Below are 23,543 nucleotides of genomic sequence, written 5' to 3' on the forward strand. Positions count from 1 at the left end.
CCCCACTAGCTCTCAGATCTGGGCCTCGGTGTCCAGAAAATCCAAGACTCCAAGAGTTTGGGAACGCCCTTTGCGAGCTCCTCAGCTCGACGGCTCCTCCGCCAAGGTTCCCGGGACTCCAAGCACTTCGCCCCGTGGTTACTTTGCCCCTTCACTTCCCGCCAGGTCCACTGACTGTGCCGCGGTCCCTCTCGTCCCTCCTCCAGGCTGCGTCCTCCCTCCACCTTCCTCATCTGCTTGGTGTTTACATAACACCTGTCTCTTAAAATACCTTTGCAGGTATTGTTTCTTTTCATGCCTCTCAGAACATCAGCTAGTCACCCAGAAGGCGTGTAAAGCCGCAAAGGACTCAGTATTTGAGCCTCTGCTCCGTGTGAGGGGTTGTTCTAGCTTTACCTAGACTCCGATGGTGTCTGACAGTCAAGGCGGCCTTGGTTCTCGAGAAAAACGTGAACTGTCCCCTCTTGATGTCTCCTGGAGACCTGATTCTCTGGCCAGCTGGCAGCCTCCCGGGTTGGGGGGGCGGGGTTGGGAGGGGGATAACCCAAGCTGATAACAGCAGTGATTGTTCCTCCAAGGAATCCTGGACACACACACACTCAGCCTGGGATCTGGCCTTGCCGAGAGGTCAGTCTTGATTAGATCCGAAATTGAAATGCTGGCTGATGTCCTTCCAAATGAAGCAGAAACTGCTGGCCCAGCCCCACGGGGGAAGCTGTGGGGTACGATGCTGTGTCTTTCTTCATAAACAAAGGCGTGAAGCAGGCCTGTTGTGGAAAACGGCCCCTCCCCTGTAGGGACCCGGGTCCCCGCAGGTTCTCTCTGATCCTCCACGTTCCGGGCAGCGGGCATCCGGGCAGATGCAGGAGGCTAGAATCAAAGTGCCAACAAGCGATCCCCGCGGGGACCTTGCAGAACAAGCGAGAAGCAAAATCTGCTTCTTCCTAAGGACAAACATGCATTTTTCCAGGCCTTTCAAAGCCGGGCAGGTCAACGGAGTTATACCTGGCTCTCTAATTAGGACTCCCACAAGCTGTTAGGTTCTGTACCTGCTGCCTGGTGTCTTACACAAAGGGGATGAATCTGCTCCTGCCTCTGGAATGATTAAAGCTGCAATCCCATCCTCCTTGCTGCCAGCAGCTCCTCCCGTGACCCCTCCCAGCAGTCACCCCCGACCACCGTGCACCCACCCACGAGTATGACAGGACGCAGCCCGGTGTACAAGGAAGTTGGCTTTAGGGAAATCCAGGCTTAGGAGGCCATGTTGCCCAACGATCCTTTGGAGACTGAACGGGAGAAGACAAAGGCCAGATGTCGGAGGCGTTATGAGGGCGTTTCAACGATGCCTTAAGCTTCCCCGAGTCAAGTTGCTTGATGACAGAAGAAAACGGGCCTCTCTTCTCCCTTTCTGTCCTCGATCCTGGAGAAAATAGTATTTTTGTACTGACCCCGCCCAGCCATCAAGGTACCATGTGCTTTGGCCGACGGGGTGCACGCGTCTCAGGGCACCAGCATCGCCTGCCTTTCTTGCCCCTCTCTGCTGTCGTTGGGGGCGAGGAGCTCAGGGCTCCTGCCAATTAGAGGACGCAGACGGTGCCTGCGGGGCCGGTGGGCCGCTCTGTTCCCGGCTTCCCAGCTCCGCCTACAGTGACGTCCTGTGAACTCAGCCGCGGAGGGAGTATTTATACCACAGAAAGTGGCAAATGCTACGCATCCGGGGTTTTTTCTTTCGGAGAGCAACTTTACCAGCACACGGCTGGACTCTGATCCAGATGGTTTAGTGGTGGGGAGGGAGGCAGAGGAGAAGAGGGAGCAGTGGACATCGGCAAAGAAGAGCACAGGTGTCCCTGAGTCAGGACTTGCGAGCGCAGGGTGCTTGGGGCACAGATGCAGTGGAGCTCACCTCACCACTCTCCACAGAGACAACAGCTGAGAGGAGGCAACGGGGAGAAAGACTGAGACTCAGGACTGCCCGGGCAGGTGGCCGGGAGGGAGAGGTCGTTAGACTGAGACTCAGAACTGCCCGGGCAGGTGGCCGGGAGGGAGAAGTCGTTGGGAGATCTCACATCTTGGAGCCAAGAAGACCCACGTTTGATTTCTAGCTCTACCAACCATGGGCGATTCCTATGACCTTGGACAGTTTGGCCTCTGTCATGCAGAAATGAGAATTCCATCCTTTTTTTTTTTTTTTAACATCTTTATTGGAGTATAATTGCTTTACAATGGTGCGTTCGTTTCTGCTGTGTAACAAAGTGAATCGGCCATACCTACACATACATCCCCATATCCCCTCCCTCTGGCGTCTCCCTCCCACCCTCCCCATCCCACCCCTCCAGGTGGTCACAAAGCACGGAGCTGATCTCCCTGTGATCTTCCGCTGCTTCCCACTAGCTGTCTATCCTTATAGGTGTTGTGAGGGCACCTGCCCAGCATGTAAGAGCTGCCTAGCAGGTGTTAGGTTTCTGCACCTTCCCTTTTCCCAAGGACGCATGGCTGTGAGAACTGAGGGTGAGGTGAAGAGGTCCCCAGGGCCCATGCAAGGTGGACGTTAGGTCCTTTGGGAGAAGGCCAGGGCTCACTTCTCAGCAAAGTACCCCAGTCGGAGAGCAGGGGGTGCCCGAGAGGGTTACCAGGAAGCTGAGACCAGACCCGCTCAGCTCCTGGGGCAGCGGAGCCCGGGGCAGGTCCCCACTGGCTGCGAGCGGCCACCTCTGTGGACCCAGTGAGTGTTACCTTCCCTAAGTCCACACATGTGAGAGTCGCAGGAGCTTAACCACAGGAGCGATATTTGCAGTGGCTGTAATTTCCTTCTCCTATTGCCTGTCTCCACCCAGGTGATTGGTCAACCCCTCAGGGATCCGCTGGGGAGCTCCCTGCACAGGCACGTGGCCTGGAGAAGCCTTCATGGCCCTGGGCACCGAGGCCCAGCCCTGAGGGCCTCTGTTCAGGGGAGCCACCACGTCACTGCACCCTTCCCATGGGGGCTGATGGGGGAGTTTTGAGGAAACGGCCCTAATCTTGATGCTGTTTACTCTGTGTTGAAGTGGTCAGTGGTAAGAGCTCGGCTCTGTGGGAACAGAGAGCGCGGGCCAGGTTGTTCCATTTCCCCGGCAGCCACGTGGTTCCCAGTGGCAGCTGTTCCCCGCATGTCCCAGGACGAGGCCTGAGGACCCTGGGGAGAACGTTTATAACAAAAGCCCAGGCAAGGAAGTCCCCATGTCCGAGCAAACTGCCTGTCTTTCTTTTCCTCACTGCAGCATAGCTTCCCCGGGCTCTGTCCTCCAGGCTGGCCCGGCCTGGCCCAGGGGTCTTGGAGCCCACACCTACCTTCCTGCCCGCACTCCGTGGGGTGAGTCCTCATGTTATTTGTGGAAAACGTTTTTTCCAAGGTTTATCAATTCCTGTCCTCCCGTCATCAGAAACTGTCTTATCATTTCTGTTTGTTCCTGTGTAAAAATGGAAAAATTGTTCATGCCAAACCCTGGCGGGGATGGGGGAGGCGCTCGCCAAAATGACCGCATCCTCCTTGGCGGAGAGTAAATCACCGTGCTCACGTCCCGGCGGGGCAGGTGGGGAGCATTGTCCCGCTCCAGCCGGTGGGCCTCGGGTGGGCAGCCCCCGGCCGGACCTGCTGGAAGCCCGGTCGCGGGAGCACTTGGCCTTGAGGCGTCCTGGTGGCCGTCGTGTAGCTGACGTTCTCCGTGATAGCCCCAAGGAGCCTGCAGGGCTGGGGCCTGGAAGCCCTCCCCTCCGCTCCCCTGCTCCGGGTGCCATGGAGGGTGCCAACCCCTCTTAGGGTGGGCACTGCCTAGACTGGAGTGGGTGACTGAGCAGGGAGATGACGCCCACACACAGCCATCTATTGAGTGCCTGTAGTATACTGAGCACGTGCCAGGGACCGGAACTGCCTTTCAGTCAAGCAGCATTTACTGAGTGCCCACGGGGTTCCAGGGCACACAGGTCCCCAGCGTCCCCAGGGTCCCCCACAGAATCAGAGCAGAGCCTGCTCTCCTCTCTTCTGCCTGGGCTACTGTGCCGCAGTAGGGAATGTGCCTCTGGGGCCACTCTCCTGTTTGTGTCCAGTTTTGCTGCTGGAGGGCAGCCCTGCTCTGGGCCTCTCCTCCCCCGGGAAGCCCTCCCAGCCGTGCCGGCCGCTGCCCCTCGCCCCTTCCTTTCACACTGTGGTCGGTTACCCTGCAGACAGCAGGAAAGAGGCTGCCCTGGAGTGTTTTCTGCTTGTTCCTCCAATTAAACTTTAAGCCCTGAAAGAATAGACGGGCATCAGGTGTGTAGTAGGTGCTCCAACAATACTTGGTGGGTGGGAAACTCTCCCAAACCCCAGTATTTTCATCTGGAGATCATCTACTCCACCCCTTCATTTTCTAGGTTGGGAAAGAGGCTAGAGAGAAGGTTTTGCCTAAGTTGGACAGCTGGCGGTGGACCACGGAGCTGGCCTGAGAGGGCCTGCCCTCCACCAGGGTGCCGGCCCAGGGAAGGCCAGGACTTCTTGCTGGAAATAACAGGACCGGCTTTTGCTTTCATTGTTTGGTGGTAAATGTTCAGACTCACGTACAGTGACACGCCAGTCAAAGGTGTGACCCTCCCCCACCCCATCCCCCCATCTGAGGACAGGTTGGGACAGAGGCCTGATGAGGGTGTGTCAGGGTCGTTGGGAAGGGATCTCAGCCTGGGACCTCAGGAGTGAGGCTGGGGTTTCTAGGACCCTCCCACCCTCGGCTTCTCCCAGGAAGCTCGTCAGCTCAGCGACGAGGTGGTGGCCTGGGAATCGTCTTTCTGACCGTGGAGAACCTCCACTTCCCGCTCCAGGGCTCTGGGGTCATGTCTCCCTCCCCATTCCCCCCAGCTTCTGGAAGAGCCAGGTGACTGCCTGGGCTGCTGTTCTCACCTGTGGAAGCCCTGGGACCCCACGGGGAGGCTGGGCCCAAAGCAGGACCCGGTTTACTCTCTGGCCGGGCTGCACAGGCCTTGAGAGGAACACCATCTTCCCAAACACACCCGGAGTAGCAACAGCCTCCCCTGAGGGTGGGAGGCTGGGCCTCGGCCTCCGGGGTGATGAGCACCAAACTTTCCACTGCGTGGGTAACTCAGACCGTGGGGAAATGCTGACTTCCGGGCCACCCCTTGCTCTTGTTCCTGCCTGACTTGCTGTTGGGGAAGGTGGATATCCTCCTTATTTATTCTTTATAAATAAGTCAACCAGGGAGATGTTTAACTAAGTCAGCCAGGAGTCTCTTGCCCATTACCAATGGAAAAGTATGGGCACGGGGAGCCGTGTTAGCACCCACAGAAAACATTGGCTGGGGCGTGGCAGGTCCCACAGCCCTGGGGCCAAGCTGTGGCTTTCTCTCTCCTCAGAGCTGGCAGCTGACGTTCCGTTCACGCTGAGACTCTGAGCTAATAGTTGCAACAACGAAGCCCGTGATTCAAATGGCAGAGTGAGGGAGGCGGGGCTAGAGATTTACCTGGAACGTTACCAAGAACTGTCCCAGGCTTCAGAGTGAGGACGATGCCCAGGATCTCCACATCTTTTGGGGACACCAAAGCTCCCCCCTTCGCCCCTCGCCAGGGCCCCCGCCCAGCCTCAGGTGCAGAAGTAACCCCGAGACTCCTTCTCACGGGTGTCCCTTGATGCTGCGTGGGGCTGGCTTGAGCTGACATTTCTTCAGTTAGGTCAGTGTGCCACGCAGAGCTCTGGAGATGCTCACGCTGGCGTTTCTGAGCGCGAGCTCGTTGAATTTACGAGTGCCTCGCCTCAGGCTGCGGCCAGTGTGGAGCTCACCTGCCCGGGCACGGGACTCCCTGTCACCCTGCCGGCCTGGTCTCCGAGGGTCCTGCCTGCTGCCGTGTGGGACACCCAGGCCTCGGGACACAGATAAAAGTAATTCCACCCCCAGGGCTAGGGGTCGGGGCAGCACTTGGGGTAAGGAGAGAGAGCAGCTCCCAGCCTGCCTTTGCGCTGGTTTTCAGGGAGGAAGGAAGCCGACGCCTCCTTAGTCCTTCCAGCGCTCGAGTCAGAGAGATGCTCAGACATACTGATGTTGAGGTGATGTCATCCTTCTGTTACTGAGGTCAGCTCTCCCTTTTTTTTTCCTGACTAGCAAAATCACCACACCATGAACTCTGAAGGGCAAGTGAAGGGGCGCTGGGTTCTAGACAGCCGGGTTGCAGTCGGGGCCAGGGGAGACTGCCAAGGGCACAGGACGCCCCATCTGTAATCTGGAGTCTGAGCTCATCTTCCAGCAGAGATTACAGGTGGGGGATGGTTATAAGATAGCACAGCCAGTGGGACGGATGCTGCTGAGGTAACGTCGCAGGGAAGGGAGCCGGGCTGCCCCCGTCCCAGACTGAACGGGCGTGCCGTGTGAGCAGCGTGCCGGGTAGGGTGGGCGCTCTTCACGTCACACAGATGAGGGCAACGCTGTCAGCCCCTCTCAGGCCAGGCGCTCTGGTGGTCCCCTGGGTCTGGAGAGCCCATGGTCTGGAAGCCACAACGTGCAGGAAGGGCCTGCGCTGCCCAGGCAGGCTGACAGAGCTGGACGGGGATGTCATGTCCCCAGAACTTCTCCCCCAAGGAGGATTGCTCCCTGGACAAACCAGCCACGAGCTGTAGGGTCAGAGCCAGTGAACCCAGAGAAGGCTCTTGGCATGCGTCTAAGCTCCCTGTATGCCCGGTGCCCTCGCTAGAGATCCTGGTAACCTGATGTGCGGCAAAGAGCCCTGAGCTGGTCCTTGGGAAACCTGGGTTCTGGGACCCAACTCTCAGGGCCATTTCCTCATTTCTCTGTCACCTCTAAGGCCCCTCCCCGGTGTGGCTCCCCCGGATAGGAGCCTGCCTACCCCAGACCATTCAGGGAGAGCCACTGTCCTCCAGGAAGAACTAGACACGCAGGGCCAGGTACCAGTTTACGGGAAGCTTTTAGAGGTGGAGGCATCGGATCCGATTTGGGGTGACAGTGCTTCACCGCTGTGTGGCCATGAGTGGTCACCCCAACTATGAGCTTCTCATTCGTTTTTTATAAAGGGGGGAGCGTCATGTTTTCTTTCGTGGAATGTTCCCCCTCATCCTCCTTCCAGCAGCCTGGCTCTGTTCTCGATGTGTCCGCACGTGAATGACAGTCCTGCCCTGCTCAGGGGGCTCTCAGTCTGGGGCAGAACCCCCGGCAAACCAACCCCTCCAGTCCAGAGAGAGCAGGGAATGTGGCCAGGGTGTCGGCCTGTGCCTCTGAGCGCCCTGCGCGCCACACAGCTCCCGACACCGCGGTGCTGGATCATCGCAGTACTCAAAAGAAGTTTGCGGAAGGGAGAGAAGAGCTAAAAACAGCCTTGGTTGTAGCAAAGTGAGCGAGCCCCGTCCTGGGAACCCGGGAACTGGGATGCTGTTCCTCAGCTCACTCTGTGACCCTAACAGCGTGCGTGCCCACCCATGGCCCCCTTTCCCGCCTTTGGAGGCGCTCACGTGCCCTTCTGCACACGCCTGAGCGCCCTCCCGACGCCCTGCTGCAGATGCGACAGGCTGTGGGCCTTCGGTGCTTGGAAGCTGCTGGCAGGCCAGCTGTGGTTCCTCCCTGAGGGACTGTTCCCTAGAAGCCACCATGATCTGTGGATATTTCAGCACTGACGCCGAGCTACCCAGTTTCAAAGAAATTAGGCCAGAGGAAATTTGGGGCCAAGGGCCCTGAGTCTGTGTGACATCCACTGGGGGCTGGACGGGCCCTCTGGCTCGGGCCAGACTTGCCCCCCCGCTCACCGCTGGTGTTTACTGCCTGACGGCCCATTGCTCTGCTAATCGTAGAATGAGCTCCTTCAGAATATTCCACACCATCCTGGAAGAAAGCAGCTTTGAAAGATTCTGCCAGTCAGACGCTTAAACATAAAGGAAGAGCCCCACTCGCGGTTTTCTGGGGCTTAACGGCTCCTCCTTCTGAGCCCACAGTGAGGTCTCCTTTGGGCGCCGCCCTCAGCACTAGAGTCCAGTGAGATGAGGGCAGGAGGGTGGGAGGTCTGAGTTTACCATTCCTCTAAAGCCCTGAAGTGTGTGTGTGTGTGTGTGTGTGTGTGTGTGTGTGTGTGTGTGTGAGAGAGAGAGAGAGAGAGAGAGAGAATTCTGGAAGCTTTCTTCAGAGCCTGAAAGGCTATAGGGCAGAAAGGGAGGGGAGGGAACTTTTCTGCATGACTCCAGAGGACTCAGCAAACATCAAAGAGTAGGAATTAGATATAAAGCCTAATTAGGGCTACACGTTTTTAACCGACAGTTCAGACTGCCCACCAACGGTGTGGGCGGCCTGGAGAAGTAGTGAGCTCCCCGTCACTGGAGGGTGCAAGCAAGAGTGGGAGGCTGCCTGTCGGGGACTGCAGCAGGGATTTCTGTCATAGAGCAGAGGCCCAACCCCCCCCCACACACCCTGCGCCAACCCCGAGGATTTCTGCTTCCATAGCTCGTTGGCTGCTGGCTTCGAAAAACAAGAGGTTTTTGAAAAATTGAGTTTTGTTTCCTTCTGAGTTGAGTTCAATGCTAGAAAGGCCTGGTCCCCAGAAGGTACATTTCTTCAAATAAAACATTTGACCTGGAAAGGGGCCCCCACGAGAGCACAGGCGTCCTGGTGAGCAAAGGTGTGGGCAGCCTCTCAGCCACGTCTGCTCATCCTCTGGGGGAGGGAAGGAGGGGCTGGGGGTCTTTCCCTCCTCCCTCTGGAATACTCAGCACCATTTCACAGCACACACTGCTGAGGGAATGGCTCCCAGGGTGTCAGCTTAGTGCCCAGACCGCTGGTTCCTCGGGCCGAGGCTCCTCTCTGGGTGCTGCACCCCCATGCCTGTCTGAGGACATGGGGGCATTTGGCCTAGTTGACTTGAAGTGGGGTGGGGGAAGGAGCCACCTCGTGATTTGGTTCTGACACCGGAGCAGGGAGACTGGGGGGATGTGGAGGACGGAGGCCACAGGGGTGCCGGGAGGTTTTCTCGTAACGCTCGTCTCCAGCCCCAGAATACGTGGAAAAAGTCTGGCTACCGTGGAGGCCTGGTCCCCACTCTCCTCCCCCCGCCCCCAGCTTCTCAATCCCACCAACCCTGGTCAGGAGCCATCCTCAAGGTCACTGTCCAGTACTGGCCCTTCCCCGGGAGCCGCTCAGCCAGCACTGCCCCTCCTCTTCATGAGGACGTCAGCGGCCCTTTGTTGCTCTGAAGGTCAGATGGCCTCATGAACGCTCTGTCCCCACCTGAGGACCGGGGCAGCTAGGTGGGACTCTGAGACCCCCAGGTGACGGTTGCAGCAGCCGTGCACATGCCCTGCTGTGTCCTGGCTCAGATGAGTACATGGTTCTCAAGAATGGCTAGCTTTGGCCTTTGGGGAAACTGGATCAAATTGAATAAAGTGGCAAAGAACCAGCCCCTCCCCAAAACTTGAGATCTGTTGATAGGAAAACTGAGTCCCACCAACTCCCAGGGGTCCTTCTCCAGGGCATCCTCGACTCACTCTTGACGGCCTATGGAAGGCTCTGGCGCTCCAGCGGGCAAGGGGCTTTAGGAGGTAGGATTGCAGACGCCCTCGGCATCAGCCAGGATCCCTAGGATGAGGCTCTGGGGACTCCTGGCCGGGTTAGGCGGGGCTTCCGTGGCTGCCATAGTTGCCAAGAGACACACACGCGGGCCCCTGGCAAGCCAGTGCGATTTCTAAGCACTCAAAGCAAACAGAAATGAAACACAAAACAGAGCCCAGTGTAAACCAGGCCTCACCCAGAGCTGCTGGAATCCAGGTGAAGAAGCTGCAACCCCGCCCCATCCGAGTATGAGTTCAGTTCCTCTTCAAGGCGTTGTTGGAAAGCAGGGCGGGGCTCAGGGCTGCCCCCTCGCTGCACCCACAAAATGCTCGTGCTCAGAACCAACAGTGCCTTTGATGCTTGCAGACAAGAGCGGGCCTCCCTGGGCTTGGCATTCAGAGCTGCTCCGAGGAAAGCCTTTCTAAGTCGGTTGTCTCCTTGTGGTCTTCTGATTTGAAAGAAAAATAGTTTTGAGAACACCACCGCTACCACCCTGCTTCTCTCTGATGGATTGCATCTTCAGGAAGAAAATGCAAATACCTGAAGAGAAGTGACGGCAGCGCGCTGGGTTTTCTCACCCAATGTGATGTTTCAGCTGGTGCTGACTCCCAGACCAGCCGACCTGTGGCCTCTGGGAAAGGGTGGGAGCTCGTGTGGGGTCCCTGTTCCCTCTTGGGGGCCTGATAGGCTTCCAGAAAGCCCTGACTCTGCCGTGCACATACAGCTGTGTTGAGGGTGGTGTTAAAGCACTGGGCTCCGAAACTAAAGCTCTGGGTACTTGCCACCAGGCCTCTCCTCCTGGCACCTTCAGGGGTCGAGCCCACTCTGCATCCAGGGGCCGTGGCCTTGAGCAAGCCTCTTTTCCTCTCTCGCCCTCTGTTCCCTCATCTGTAAGAGTGTAGGACCAGAAAGTCTGTAGGTGGGTTCTGGGGTTTTCTTGGGGAGCGGTGTCAGATCTGTGGTGAGTGAGCAAACAGCCTGAGGGCAGGCCATGGCAGCTCCTGGGCTCCAGCGGGAGCCGGGCACCTTCTCCCACAGAGCTGCTCCCCTCCCTCACTCAGCCACCATGCTGATGTACCCGGAAGGCGGAGAAGGCTCTGAGTGAGCGGGGTCTGACTTGGGAGTGTGGACAAGGGTGACCTGAGGCCAGAACTTTGAAGGGCTCATTAGTCAGAAGCACTAGAAGAGGCCACGCCCACTTCTCCCCTCCCCACCATCACACAGCATCCACACCGTCCCCTTTTCCATCCTTCCATCCATTCAACAGACATTCACCTAGAACCTCAGCTGTGCCAGGCCCGCTCTAGGTGCTGCAAAAGCAAAGGCAAATCAGATGGTCCCTGCTCTGTGAGCACCAGCCCAGAGGGCATCAGGGCTGGCAGTGACGAAGCATCTAACCGTGGGCGTCCTGGAAGCCCTCCCTGCCCCGCGATCGTTAGGAGGAATGATAGCGCTCATAATCGTAATATTGATGATGGGGACCATTCACCGAAGGTTTATCATACTGAGTACTTTACAAACTCTGTCTCATTTAGGCCTCGCTGCTCGCCTGTATTTTAGTATTTGTCCCCATTATACAGACAGAAGACCTGAGACCCAGAAGAAGTTGTTCAAGTCAGTGGTGGAGCTAGGATTCAAACCAGTTCGGGGGAGCCTAGAGCCCGTGCTCCTGACCTACCCTCTGCCGTCTCTGAGCGATCCACACCTTTCCCCGGCTGCTGGTGGGCCCCTCTAACTCCAGAGCCACCAGCGGTGACGAGGGCCTGCACAGCCTGTGTCTTGACCCCCTGACACACCTCCCCCAGCCAGCACAGCCGCAGCTCAGACTGCAGCCAGCTCAGCAGCTCTGTCATTGTCCCCGAGAGTAACAAGCTGGGGAGACAGGCTTTCCTTTAGCTGCCATCACAATCCCAGGGTCCTGACAACGGGAATTCCACCAGGAGGAGGCTTAACTATCCTTGTCCAAAGCTCGGAGGTGCTGGCTTGCCTTGAACGGTCCCAGCAGCTCAGGTGCAGGCCAGGCCCTGGGAAAGGCTGCAGATCTGGTCATTAGCCCCCATCCAGGATGGGGCCCCTGGCTCACGGGTGCCAGGGAAATCCTTCCCCCTCTGCAAGGCATGCTGTGGTGGGGATCTTGCGGCGATGTTATCTCCCTGTACCTGTGCGCCTAGGGGGACAAGCAGGGGTCTGAGACACCCTTGAACCCAGCGAAGGGCTGACTTGGCACTTGGGCAGAGCACCACAGGGATGTCTAAAATCTCCAAGGAGCTTTTTGTCCTGCAGCCCGGCTGTTGGTCTCCCGGGACCGTGGACAGAGTCTCCGCAGAGCCAGGGCTGCAGCAGTGGAGCCTGCACAGGGCTTCTGCACGGCGCCCTCAGCGTGGGGCAAGGTGTTTAGTCCTTGAGCAGCTATTTTCACACACGCATGAAAGACATGAATGAGGAAGATGCTAATTGGCTTCAAACTAGCCAAGTCCGTTTTGTCTCATTTGAAATAACAAGTTTAATTTAATCCCTTATTTGCAACTTGGTGCATCGCCAAGATCTTATTTGTACAAAACACCTGATTATAATAATTACAAGCTTGGGGAGCTGCCTCCATTTGTGTCTGGAGAAAGGGACTAATGAGCTACCTCCTCAGTGCTTCCCGTCCTCTCAGAAGGCCAGCCCCAGACAGCTCCCCACCTCCAGAGTCTCCAGAAACAGCAGGGCTGGCAAAGGTGGAGGCCTGTTTGCACATCCTCTCCAAGAGAAAGGGAGAGGGCCCAGTGTCAGGAGCACGGGCGGCAGCGTTCACGTCTCAGCTCTGCCACTTACGCCCTGCCTTAGGCAGGAGCCAACATTACCTGCTGAGGCCCCGAGGCGTAGACGTGAGTGAGGGCCTGGGCGCGCCGGCCGAGGCGTAGCCCAGCGCCTGGCACATAGCTCGGTCGTGTTAGGATGGTCACCAGGCCCCAGCTTTGAAAGCAGGCCTGCTTCTTGCCCACATCGGTGTCCCCAGCACGTGGCTGGGGGCTGGGCAATCGCTCAGTGAGTTTTTGTGATTTTGATGGGGGGTACTTACTAAGGTAATGAAATATGTCAGTCGTCGAAATCTCTGTCTCCTGCCAGCCTGAGGGCTGGAGCTGGGAGCCGTGTGCCTCTGGGTAGCCCTGCCTAAGGTAGGCAGTGTAGCCTGGGCTTTGGGGGGAATGGGGATCTTCAGCACTTCAAGCAGATGGACTAGAGCCCCAGCAGCAGGGGGCCAGGCCGGGACCGACTAAGGTTGGACAGGTGGACGGGGGCTGGGGGCTATGTCCTGCAGAAATACCTGGGCTGACAAATCAGCCTGGATGAACCCAGAGGTCTGTACCAGGAGAAAGTTGGACCCAACTGGTGGTGAGACCCAGCTGGTGGTGAGATCAGTGGCCTCTGATCTTTGCAGAAGAGAAGAAGCAGGGGGCCTGAAGGATGAAAAAGACAGCAGGGTCCTAATGCATAAGCGCACATCAAAGCCAGGGGAGGCCTCTCACAACGTAGAGGGGTTCGGGAGGTGTGTCAGTCCTGACAGCCAGGCCCGTCCAGGTCCCATCCCACCTCTGGCCAACCTGCCGGCAACGCTGGCCCAGTACAGTGACTCAGACCCCAGCTGGAGCTTGTTCTGGTTGGACTCCTCGTGTGACTGATTTCTGAGCTGCTCTTGCCTCACTGGGGCACTGGGGAGAGGCCGATTTTTCATTCCCTGGCCAAGCCTGAGCTGGCAGCCCCTAGCAAGTCTGATGTCTCCCCGAGCTGCTCCAGCTTTAGGAATTAGTTCCACTAGACAGATTGCTCAGGAAGCTTCAAGGTCATCTGGAAATGGTAGCCTGTTCGTACATTCGGAATATAAGTCCAGGAATGGGCTGGAAATTTCCAAGCCCACGAGAACACTAGAGACTCACAACGGCCCTTAGCTGCCCAGCACTGAGGGCGACGGGTCAGATTAGCCCAGGGGCTGGTTCCTGCAGGCATTTTGGGGGGTACACTTGCCGCTGCCGTGTACCCTAGAGCCCCCAAGATAGGGTAGATTCAGCAGCCTGCCACTTTCTAAACAAAATTCCCAGCAAAAGGACTGGGGTTCTCGTCCCCACTCCAGCAGAGTAGGGGCAGGTCATTGCTGCTGAGAGCAGTGACCTCCGGGCCTTGCTGGACCAAGGCCCTGGTCCTCCTGGGTCTCCACATCTCATTGGTCTGCCTTCCGGCTAACAGCAGCCCCAGTCCTTTGGCGGCTGCAGCCACCCCAAGCCTCAAGGTCACAGCCGGCCTGTGGGCCACCAAAGGGAGGCAAGGAGCCTTCCGGTCCTTGAGTGAATATACAGGATGCTCCCAAACAGCAGAAAAATAGGAGAAAAGCTGTGCCCTGGAGAGGAGCCACCTCCCCATTGTAACCGCGGGAAGGAGCGACAGAGCCGGCCGTCAGTGGTCAGAGAAAGTGGAAGGGAGAGACAGCATGGCAGGTGCCCGTTTACTGTTGCTCAGATGTAACTGGGTTAGTGCCTGAGGGGCACCGACCTTGTCTCTTAAAGTGACAGAGGCAGCAGCGAGCGGATGAGAAGCCAAGGTGGGGAGAACGGGGCTTTGGCCTCAGGAAGACCTGGGCTGGCCTGCAAGCTCCATACTCGTGTGCCCTGTGACCTTGGGCAAGACACTTGGCCTTTCCGAGCCTGTCTCCTTATATCTAAAGTGGAGGAAATAGGAGACGAGCCAAAGCCAAGTTCAAGCGTCCGGCATAGTGCCCGACGGGGAGACAGAACTCCGGGTACAGAAAGGAAACAGCATGAGGCTGCTTCTACCGCAGCAGAGCCAGTGGGACCTAAGTTATATTCTCCACCTGCACCGATTAACCAAGCATGCCTCTTTGTGGCTTACCAGGTGCCTTGTCCCCATCACCATTTGCCAAACACGCAATCTGTGCCTCCCTGCCTGGTAGAGCCGCTCAGAAAACGTGTGTGTTCAATAATTTGATGCATTGAGAAAGTCTTGCCTTGAAGGAACGCGACGGGACTCCTTCTGTAACCTTTAAATGCCTGTGTTTGCTGCCATTACCCAGACCCTCCTCCCTCCTCTCATTTCTGTGTTGGCTAAATCAGAATGTTCTAGCAGGAGTTGGGGCTGATAACCTCCCCTGGAAGAAAGGAGGCATAGCCCTCACGTCCTGGGCAAGTGGCCTCCCGTTCTTTCCACCTGACCTTCGAGGTTGGGAAGTGCAGGTGTCAGCTGTCAGGTTTTCTCTAACGGAGGGCGGAGGGCCGGAGTAGTGGGGGCGCCACCTGGGAGAGGGATGCGGTTACTCCCCACCCCACCGTGCACTCCACAGCCGAATGGCCTTCAGGGAGGCCTGAAGAGTTGGGAGATGCAGGTTCTGGCCCGGCTCTGCAGTAAGCAGCTTGTCCCAGGGCAAGAGACCCGGAGCCTCTAGGCACCCTGGCATACTCACCTGCAAAATGGGGGTAGGAGGACCCAGTGCGTGAGCATGTTTTCCGCCCCAACTGTGGGCTCTTTCTCCGCAGCAATAAAAGCAGGCCTTGCATGCAGGTGCTTCTGTGTCCTGGCCACGCCTGTGTGAAATTGCTCTGGGGTCCCCAGGTGAACTAAGCCCTTGGAGCAGGGCCTGGTGTGCTATAAACACTGTTAGCACTCGCTGCCGCTCTTATTATTACTATTCATCCTGCCAGGAAGCCCGGGTCCACACTGAACGTCCGCCCTTGTTCCCTTGTCCCCCTCCTGGGTGGGTAGGGAGTCGGTGCTCTGGGGAGGGAGCCATGAGGAGAAAACCCTGTGGACGCGGGAAGTGCTTCCGTGCGGTGGCCTCATGTGCAAACAGGGGGCTTTCACGGTAGTCCCAGCAAACCTGACCCTGACCAGCCTAGGAAGGCAGCCGAAACCCAGCAGTGCTCACTGCAGAACGGGAAGGCCTTGCAGTCTGAGGAGAGCAAATTCCAGAAACCCAGTAAAATCCTAATTGCGAGCACTGGCTTCTGCCACCTCTTTTGTTCCGAAGCTTGGAACACCCTCCTGCCTGGCCCTGGCCACCCCCCCGGAGCCCCCAGCTCTGGCAGATCCAGTCCAGGACCTACTCGTACCCAGGGACTCCAGGGTGGACATTGTTACAGCGTATCTAGATGTTAATAAGAAAGGACACATATGCAGTTTGCCTCTTAGAGAGGCTGGACCTGACCTTAAAGTCTGCAGCCTCTTGGCCTGAGGCCTCCTCTACCTCCTCACTCAGGGAGCCTCCCCGGGCTGGCTCCCCTCCCAGAGACGAGGCGTCACACCCTGTGCTGGGGCCGTGGGTCTCCCAGGCCCCGCTGACCGCAAGCTCCTCCGGGGTTGGCCTCACGGCTCCCGTGCCAGCGGCTCATAGGTGCAGGCGACTCTGGGAAGTCAGGCTGCTTTTCTGGCTCTCAGACACCACCCCCAGGGCCACAAGCCCGGGGCAAGGTCAGCCAGACAACCCTCAGGTGCTGGACACCGCCTGCTGAGGGCTCCTCCTACCCCGTCTAAGAGCTCATCTTGGAGGCCAGAGCCCTTTGGAGTGGGCCCACCTGGCCCAGGCTGCACGTCATGCCCCTGCACTGCCTGGGTCTGCCCCTTGCCCGCCGGTGAAGTACAGCTTTGAGGAAACCAGGGAGGACTCACCCCTGCCACACGTGAGGCACAGAAAGAAAGTACAGGGCCGAGATTTGAAGGACCGGTGAGTCAGGCCACATTCTTGGGCAGGAAGACAAAACACTGTAAGGATGTTAGGCTTCTCCACACTCTTAGAGCTTTCATGCAAGTACAATTCAACTCCCAAAGGGAAGCCACAAAGTGATTTTTAAAATTCATCTGGACTAGTACAGGGCAAGATTGTCAATAAATACACTGAAAGTGAAGAGCAATGAGGAAAGGCTCTAATCCCACCTGTTCAATCCTAATGTGGAATAAGGAAATCCAAACAGCACGGTGCTTATGTGAAAGGTAGGTGGTGTAGCTCATCGGAAAATTTAAGAAGCTCCCCCCCCCACCCCCCCGCATCTCTTGCAGTAATTCACTGTGTGACAAAGGCAGTGCCTCACAGGAATGAGGGGAAGCGGGGAGTAGCTAGTTTGTGTCCAGCTACGTAGAGGAGACCCACTGAGGTTTCCTATCTGCCGGGGAAGGTGGACAACTATGGGGGCGGGGGAGTCAGATCACAACAAATGGAATCCAAGGCATGTCAGTTCTTTGAAAGGATAACTGCCAAAGCTTTGAAGTGACAATCAATCAGTAAATAACCAAAGATCAACAAATTCAACTTAAAAAACTAAAAACTTCTGTTCACAGAAGAAAAAAACCCCTCAAAAGTCAAAAACAGACTTTAGACCATTACGGTAACAGATGCATGTCTTCTAATGGGCATGGGAAATATTGAATATTTAACCTCAATTGTTATGAAAGAAATGCAGGTTTTGACAAGGAGGGGACAATCTGCACTTACAAAATTAGTAAAAATAAAGAGTAATGGTAGCGGAGGTGGGGCGGGGGACGGACCACTGCAACTCTGTAGATGGCTAAAAACGTGACGCCACCCTTTGGGGATATCATTTGCAAAATATTTGGAGAACCCTAAAGAGTCTTATCCTCTGACCCAGTAATGCCACTTTGGGGAAATTTGTCCTAAAGGAAGACTCTCCAAATGGTTGTCCAGCTGGTTCCACTGAGCCTGTACAGGGCCTCTGGGGAGCCCACTGGGGACTCTGGGCCCCCCCCCCCTTGTCCTACCCTCAGCAGTTCCTTTTTGTCTGTTTATACCCATAATGTGTGAGCGTGAGCAGTAAGATTCCATTTAGCCAAAGATTTACGGGGCTATAAAAAACGCTTTGAGGGCTTCCCTGGTGGCGCAGTGGTTGAGAGTCCGCCTGCCGATGCAGGGGACGCGGGTTCGTGCCCCGGTCCGGGAAGATCCCACATGCCGCAGAGCGGCTGGGCCTGTGAGCTATGGCCGCTGAGCCTGCGCATCTGGAGCCTGTGCTCCGCAACGGGAGCGGCCACAACAGTGAGAGGCCCACGTACCGTTAAAAAAAAAAAAAAAAAAAAAAAAAGGCTGAACATCAGTAACTTCATACAGTTCATGGTTCGAGCGATTCTTTTGACTCTTAGCCCCAAGTGCAGGAAGAACTTGAACTTACGTTGTGCCCAGCCCAATGGAGATGCATGCCTCCCTCCAAGGAACGTGCCAAAACTCAAGGACAGATAGGAGTGCAGAGTGGTAGTCTCTCTGACTGTCTGTCTGTCTCTGCAGGCCCTGATCCTCCATCAGCTGGGCCGCTACAGTCTGGCCGAGAAAATCCTCCGGGACGCGGTGCAGGTGAACTCCACGGCCCACGAGGTCTGGAACGGACTGGGTGAGGTCCTGCAAGCTCAGGGCAACGACGCGGCGGCCACTGAGTGCTTCCTGACGGCCTTGGAGCTGGAGGCCAGCAGCCCCGCGGTGCCCTTCACCATCATCCCCCGCGTGCTCTGAGCAGCGCCCCGGCCTCACTGCTGCCCAGGCCAAGGGGGCCCCGCCTGGGCGCTGAAGGTCGAGTGTGCGCACGAAGGCCCTGGATGAATGTGCGATTGACCACAGTGGACTAAACAAACCAACCCCTGATCGTCGCTCTCTACGTGCATTTCTGTTGTCGTTTTCGCCAGCCCAATGATAGTTTCTGAACCTACTGACGTTGTTCAAAATGGATCATGTGCCATATTTTGTTAGCTGACATCTAAGTTTTAAGTAAAATGATCATGGAATTAATCTGCAAATGTAGAAGAATATATTCAAAGTTAAAATTCAGTGGCAGAACAGATTATTTTTATCAGAGCTCTAAAGAAAACTGTTCTCTCCCCACCATCACCACTCCTGCCCTACCCTTGGCCCAGAAACCAAATGTGAATTTTCTGTTTTCCGCCTCAGTACTCGTCCAAGCCAGGACACCAGCCGACAGTTTCTTAGTTTTGTTGTCAGTAATTGTACCATGTGATAAATTACTGCCCTCACTTAGAACAAAGCCTGAGTCCAAGAATATTTATATTTTACCAATATAGGCCTGTTACAAGAGAAGGAAATATGAGTTATTTAAGTTTAACTTTTTTATGTGAATTCAGAGTTTATTTATCGATGGAAATATGTACAAAGAAGCTTCAAATGGAATATTTACCGACATTCCTTATACATGACAGACACTTGGCTAAATGGAAAGATGAAGTTAATAATAAAATGATTTTTAAATGGACCCATGGCTTGTGTTGTTCGTGAAAGCCCACAGACCCGAGAGAGGTTAAGGCTCAGTTCCTGGGGTGGGGAGTTTTCGGCGCCTGGGGGCCGCCCTGGACAGGTCCGCCCTTGGAACTAGGAGGTCCAGCCCTGATTTTAGTGTGGGAATTCACCTTTCCCAGCTCTCCCCATGTTGCCTGGGACTGGAGCATGTGACTGAGACCTGGCCAGTTAACATCTAGCATTCACTTCTACGGAGGATGGGGAATGAGCATGTGACCTGAAATGGTCCAGTGAGAGTGGGAGCTGCAAGGAAAGAGTCTCACTCTCCTGAGGGACCTAAACCTGAGAGGTGAGGCTGGAACTGCAGTAGCCGTCCTGCCACCGTGAGGAGAGGGCATGTAGAGGTTTGGGGGCCAGATGTGAAGTCAGAGACTCAGCCCAACAGAGTGAAGAGTAAAGATGAAGAACCAGAGAGGACTTGAGCAGGCCTCTCTAATCCCCCAGAGCTGCGCGGCTGAGCAGCTGTGGGGTGACCCCACCCTGCCAGGACCCAGGGAAGTGTGCAGAGCCTGAGCTCTGATCGTAGGCACGCTAAGTCTCAATCCCCCTCCCCCTAAGCTAGACACAACCTCCATGACTCACTAGGCAGGCAGGTGAGGGGTCAGCTGATGTCTGGAGAGAGACTGAAGGCAGGAGCTCACTGTAGGCAAAGCAGGTAGGCATCCCAACTTTAGCACTGGCCCTGCCAGGCAGCACCTGGAGCTGCGGGTGGTCATAAGTCATGGAATTTGCAACGTGAGACACTGGCAGGAAAGGACAGGTGCTCAGAGGGGCAGCAGCTAGCCCTGGCTGGAGGGTCAGGGCCAGCCTGCCATCCTGTGCAGCACTGCGGGAAGAGACCCTTTCAGGTCAGGACCGGGAAGGCAGGAGGCCAGGGCCACCCAAGGATAATAGTCTAGGTATCATACCAGCCACTATCTCCCAGGCTGGCTGTGTGTCAGGGCCTTGCCTTGGAGAGTCCTGCGCACGTCAGCCTGTGCAGGGGCACTGGTGACGGCTGCTGTCTGCCTGTCCACCATCTGTCCCCTCCGTAGTGTCCCATCTCCCTTGGGAGAACCCAGTCTCCACCCGTATGGCTCAAGGAAGAACACATGGGCCCGACCTTTTCGTCCAGAACTTTACAGCCCCCAAGCTTAGTGACTGGTTCAGGTTTAGACATGTGGCCCAAACTTGGCCAATGGGAGGCCCCTCTAGCACCTGTGTTATGGAAATATTAGAAAAAACCTCTTTCTACTGGGTTTGACATCCTGATAGGATGCCAGCCTGGGGATGCGGGTGGCCATTTGGCACCATGTGGGATGGCCTGCCTGAGAATGATGCCAACTCAGGAAAAGAGTAAGGAGGTAGAGAGACTGGGTCCCAGGGTCATGGCTGGAACACGAAAGCTCCAGCTCCCCACCGAGTTGGAAGGGAATGGGAGGGCGGGTGGGCCAGGGAGGGGAGGACGAAGAAGTGAGGGGAGAGGGGTTGCCCTTCTTTAAAGGGAGCCAGCCCTCCCCACCACCAGCAGCGGGGAAGGGTCTTGGGGACAGGGCCAGGTTGGGGCCTGGGCCAGGTCCCAGGTTCACTCTCAGGACCAGGGAGGGCTGTGAGCTCAGGATCTCCCCAGGTGGGAACCAAGGCCTCCTTCCCCTGGACCCCTTACCTGTTCATGGCCCAAGAGAGGGCCTGTGCGTGTCCCTGTCTGTGACAGCATGGAACAGCCCCCAGAGTCCTCCGGACGGTCACTCCGAGCTCCTCTGTGGTCACATGACCATCCTTGGATGCCCCATCCCATCTGCCCCCCGGAAGTCCTGCCCTTAGCCAGGCACCCATCTCACACACTCTGGAGATCTTCGCCCTCCACCCTGTCTGCTCTGGGCACGTCGGGCAGCCTCTCACTCCCACCTCAGCCATGGCCCCAGCCCAGCGGCCCCTCCTCAGCTCCCCCGGCATCGCCGGCGCAGGGTAAGATGGCAGGCTCGGCTGAAGGCTTGGGGGCAGCAGAGGGGGTTCTGAGGCAGAGCCAGCGACTCCGTGCCCTGCCGTGTCCCTCTTCCACGCCCTCCCAGCCTCTCCCACAGGGAGCCTAAGGCGGCACAGTGCCTCCTCCTTCACCTCCACCTAACTCCTTCCTGCCCTCTCCCCCTCCCCCCACCCCCTCTACCTCTCATGTCCAACTGGGGGCACCAAGTGAGTTGTAGAATTGGCGCTAGCCCGCTCAGGCCTCCTCTGGTTCCTCTCCCTCCCGCCTGCTCTGGAAGCATCCACACAGGGGACCACAAGCTCCTGAGGCCGTGCTCAAGTCCCGTCCGGGGGCAGACGGGCAGTGGGCAGACCGTGCCAGGCTGTGAGGACCCCAGCCCCCTTCCCCCCCAACACACACACACAAGCGGATGGCTGGTCCCCAGGAGACTGACCCTCAGAACTGCCACCAGCCTTCCTCCCACTCGAGGTCAGCTCATTTCCTGCTGCCTCCTCCCACTCCACGGCCAGATGGGACCAGGAAAAGGACATCCTGCAAATGTCTCAGGCAGGCAGGGGCTCCTCCAGAAGGTCTTTGGGGGCCAGGCCGAGACCCCCACCCCCAGCCTGCCCCGCCAAGGCCATACCCTGGGGGACCCATTCCAGCTCTGTGCCTGCCGGGGGGTGACCCTGAGTCACTGTCCCTCTCTGGGGACAGGCCCCCCTGCCAGCCTGCCCTCCCAGCTGAGACATGAGTCAGCAGGCAGCTGTAGCGGGTGTGCGGTGCCAGGAAGGGGCCACCCCGTGGGGCCACCGCGAGGGGCCTGGGAGCCAGGCTGCCGCTGGACGACTCCTGGATGCTCAGGCCCAGAGCGACGCTGGCTACGGGGGGTGGCAGGCAGGTCGTGGGGTGCCTTCTGCCCGTCCGCCTGGAGCAGCAGCTCCAGCTGGGCCACCCAGAGCCTCCAGGGCCCTCCCTGCCTCCCCCGTCTTCTACTGGTTGACCCCTGGCCCCCTGAGGACAATAGGCTTTCCTGGTGACCACTGGGCTGTGGGTCACACAGATCTGGCTGGAATCCCAGCTCTGCCCGGTCACGTCACCGCCAGTGGAGAAGGGCCTCCTGCTCCTGTCTCAACGTAGGGGTGACATTTCCCCTCACACCGCCGTTGGGCCTGTTAATACAGCTTCGATGAAGCACGGGGCCTGGGCCCCGGGTGCGCTGCAGGGACGCCCCTCTTTCTCCCCTGCCTGGAGTGAGGCGAGTCCCTGGGGAGAGAGGCCGCTCCCTCCTCCCTCTTCCCACACAGAACTATTTGCAACCACATGGCGATTCCCACTGCGCTTCATTCCCTCTCTGCTTGGAGGAGGAGATGAGACGCCTGGGCCGGGGGCCTCCTGCCCACAGCGCCAGGACAGCAGGGGTGCAGCTGGTGGCCTCCCTCACCTTTGCCTCCTCGGCCCCCGGATCCAGGAGAGGGGGAGAGTCAGCCCTGCCCACACGCGCCATGAAGCTCACGTCTGCAGCTGCCTGAAGCAGGGCCTGTGTCCAAGGGCTCGGGCCGTGGGGTCGGCCAGCCAGGCTTTGAATCTGGGCCTGGATGCTCATTCTCTGAGGAACCTTGTGGTGGGGGGGACGGGGGAGCCGTCACTCGTCCTGAGCCTCAGCTTCCTCATCTGTCAAATGGGCAGAACAAGATCACTGCAAAGATTCAGAGTGTGTGTAACATAAGCACAGCGCTCGACAGGCACATGTGCTCCACTGATGGTACCCGTGTTAACATGACTTTCACCACCACTGTGCTTATCGTTACTCTCCGGTGAGAGCCCAGCCTGGCCCTCCCATGCAGCACCCCCAAGGCCATGGTGGGAAGGAGGGGATTCCAGCCTGAGCTTCAGCCCCAGCCCCCAGCCCCACTGCCCCTCAGCAGCACCCGGGAAGGTACAGCTGCCAGGAAGGTGGACCCCCCCCCCGGATCCCCCTTTGTTAGCTACCAGGTTCTGAGCACCTCCTGTGGCCTTAGGTGGTCACAGTCTAGGTGGGGACTGGGCAGACAGACAGCAAACAGAGCAGTAAATAAATAATTACTGGATAGATGGCAGTGCTGGGAGCAAGTTTTACGTAATGGGTGGATGGCTACTTTACATGGGGTGGCCAGGGGACCCTTCTGTGAGGCGGTGACACTGAGTGACGGGAAGGCCCCCCACCATGGAGAGAGGTAGGAGTCTGGGGTTCTCTGCCTAAAAGAGGATCATGTACAGACTTCCTGAGGGAAAACCATGGCCAAGAAGCCTGTGGTTCTGCCACTTTTCACTCTAGATGCCTGGGCCCGGCAGTGTGCAAAAGGGGGCCCATCCTCTAATTGTCAGCAAGGAACTGACAATCTGACCATGTGAAGATGAAAAAGCATTCTCTAAACTGAAAAGATGTGGCCCACTTTAAATCCTCTCAAGGTTTTGTTGTTTTTTTTTTAACATGGTTGGTCAAAGGTTACTAATTTAGTTTTTACAAATATTTTCATTTAGCCAATCGTGGTCTTAAAAACAATAAAATTCATTAAGCAATCAGATGGAATTCAAAAACCACACGACTTTTCAGCACAGTATTTTGAATCTTCAGGCTTTCAACTTCCTGAAGAATTTTTACAAACTTCATTTTCTCGTATTTAACATCTTGAACCTGGGCAGCTCCTGTCTGCCCTGGCAGGTGCACGTGGCTTTCTGTGGAAATGAAGTTGCTTCACCC

At 57.0% G+C, this 23,543-nt stretch overlaps 1 protein-coding gene across 4 annotated transcripts in view; it reads left to right on the forward strand.

Moving 5' to 3' along the window:
- TTC7B (tetratricopeptide repeat domain 7B) overlaps window positions 1-18,811 on the forward strand; it is a 236,934-nt gene extending 218,123 nt beyond the window's left edge. For all 4 annotated transcript variants that reach the window (XM_067727870.1, XM_067727815.1, XM_067727824.1 and 1 more), the window contains one exon: window positions 17,839-18,811. In XM_067727870.1, the coding sequence (XP_067583971.1) occupies window positions 17,839-17,945 (107 nt within the window). In that variant the 3' untranslated portion in view covers window positions 17,946-18,811. The remainder of the gene's footprint in view (window positions 1-17,838) is intronic.
- Window positions 18,812-23,543: the final 4,732 nt, after the last annotated feature.

This window comes from Pseudorca crassidens, chromosome 1 (genome assembly GCF_039906515.1).
Source record: "Pseudorca crassidens isolate mPseCra1 chromosome 1, mPseCra1.hap1, whole genome shotgun sequence".
NCBI lineage: Eukaryota > Metazoa > Chordata > Mammalia > Artiodactyla > Delphinidae > Pseudorca > Pseudorca crassidens.